At 35.0% G+C, this 2,483-nt stretch overlaps 1 protein-coding gene across 1 annotated transcript; it reads left to right on the forward strand.

The window, feature by feature from the left end:
* The first annotated feature begins 957 nt into the window (after positions 1–957).
* On the forward strand, positions 958–1,713 carry LOC111900301 (uncharacterized). Its single transcript, XM_023896186.2, has 2 exons — positions 958–1,203; positions 1,312–1,713. Exons 1-2 carry the CDS (start codon positions 958–960, stop codon positions 1,711–1,713), a joined length of 648 nt encoding a protein of 215 aa, XP_023751954.2.
* Positions 1,714–2,483: the final 770 nt, after the last annotated feature.

Below are 2,483 nucleotides of genomic sequence, written 5' to 3' on the forward strand. Positions count from 1 at the left end.
GTCTATTATAAAAGCCTGTTTTTTTAACATATGCAAGTTATTATAATAAAATAAAATTTAAATAAACTGATTTTACAAAATTAAAAAAGTTTTTCCACTGCAAAATTATAATATAAGGTTGCACAGTGTGGCTGTGGTTTTGGGCCGTGGTTCGCGCCAGCTGGACCGCGCACACCGCCCCCAGACCGCGGTCTTGTGCGGTTTTGGCCGCAGTGCAATCCTTCAAGGTTGCGTTCTGTGATTGGTTGATGAGAATTGGGAAGGATTGCCGATTGTTGGTTGTTGAGTATTTATTTATTTTCCTTTTGCGTTTGCTTTTTCTTTCCTATATATACATATCAAGTTCACTTTTTTTCACAACACAATCTCTTCTCTCTCAAAAAAAAAAATCACCACTCCCTCAAAAATGTCATATTCTGAAGAATTTCACTATTTTTGATACCGCTATTGCGTGTGTTCAAATGGCGGAACAAACATACAATGTTGTATGTAACAACGTAGCTGCAAGTTCTCAACGATAAACACGAAGATATATTTGCAGAAATCGTGAATAAGCCAACCAACGTTTGGTGCAAGACTATTTTGCAGAGAATGTCACTTACCAAGGGTAGTATTTTCGTAGGCGCTTCAGAATGCTCAAAGGTTTATTCGTACGTATAGTTGAAGATGTAACGAGGGAGTGCAGTTTTTTTCCAACAACGCTACGATGCTAGAGGTACACTCGGTTTCACTCCCGTACAAAAATATACGGCCGCACTTCGTCAATTAGCATATGACATTCCGCCTGATGCGTTAGACGAAAGTTTTAGGATGTCTGCTAGGATCGCACGAGATAGTCTCCATTTTTTCTGCAAAACTATGATTCAGTTTTGTGGTCCAAAATATTTACGTAAGCCTACACGTAATGCCATCTTGTAATTGCAAGCTCATCATGCTAGTGTACATGGGTTTCCTGGAATGCTAGGAAGCTTAGATTGTCTCAATTGCGCATGGGAAAATTGCCCTACAGCATATCATGTGCAATTTACCCGAGGTAATCATGGTCACCCAACAGTCATACTTGAAGCAGTTGCATCACAAGATATGAGGATTTGGCATGCTTTTTTTGGTTCTCCTGGTTCGATTAACGACATCAACATTCTTAATCGTTCACCAATATTTAACAACATATACGATGGATCCGCACCAGATTCTTCTTTTCAAGTGCGTGGAACGCCATATAAGTATAGTTATTATCTGGTCGATGGAATCTATCTTGAGTATGTTGCGTTTGTTAAATCATTTACAGCTCCACATGGTTCTAGATGAAAGAAATTCAAGAGAGCTCAAGAAAGAGCTAGGAAGGATGTTGAACGTGCTTTTGGAGCTCTGAAGAAACGGTGGTTCATATTGAAAAAACCAGCAGCTTATTTAGGCGAGGAAAAACTTCAAGAAATCATGTACACATGTCTTATATTGCATAACATGATTATTGAAGACGAAGGAAGAGCGATATGTGCGTTTGACGAGGAAGAAACCATACCAAAGACACAGCCAATAGAAATTGGTGGGGAAGAGTATATAAACAACAGAGCAGAGATATGTTGTACTGAAACATTTCACAATCTTCGCAATGACTTGGAGGAACACATTTACGGGGTTCAAAACATTAACCTTAATTTGGATCAACCGGATGACCCCGAAGACGAGTTCTCGGAGAAGGACTTTATGTAGTTTGCTTTAGTTATTTTATTTGTTTTTTTTTAAGTTTCCAGGATTATTTAAATGTCATGTGTGTGGTTTTTGTATTCTTTTTTTTTTTTTTGGTAATGTATTGTAATGTTTTTTTTTTTTTTTTTTTTTTTTTTTTTTTTTTTTTTTTTTTTTTTTTTAGTTTTCAAGTAATGATAAATTATGTTTTTTTATTAAAATAGAAGTTTTATTAAAGTAAAATAGTTTTAAAAAAAAAGTTTTATTAAATTAAAATAGTTAAAAAAAAAATAAAGAATGTGTGGCACCACTCCCTTGGTGTGACAAGAAACCACACTTGAGTGGTAAAAAATGACATGGCGTTTACGTGGCGGGGGAGGAAGTACGGTTTCGATGGCACTACACCCTTCAGCCTAAAGTGATTTTACATAATTTTTGTCGTCATAAAATTTATGACCGTTAACAAATATGAACGTTATGATTATTTTTGAAAATTCTAAACATGACCGATAAAAATAGATATATATCCAAATCCAACATAAAACTTCATTACAAAAACAAAGACACTTTCGTGGTCTCACTCTAACGTGATGATGATAATTTCTAATTAAAAGGGAGTATGTTTGTTCTATCACTATCATTGACTCGTTGTTTATACCTTCACTACAAGAAAACTTCAATCTGCTTTCTAAATGAAGTTTTCTTTCAAATTATCTCACCTATGTATTCCTACAAATTATTGTTTTATATTCATCGGTTATCCAACACAAATTATCTACTAATCAAAACATTAA

The sequence above is a fragment of the Lactuca sativa genome, chromosome 2, assembly GCF_002870075.4.
Source record: "Lactuca sativa cultivar Salinas chromosome 2, Lsat_Salinas_v11, whole genome shotgun sequence".
NCBI lineage: Eukaryota > Viridiplantae > Streptophyta > Magnoliopsida > Asterales > Asteraceae > Lactuca > Lactuca sativa.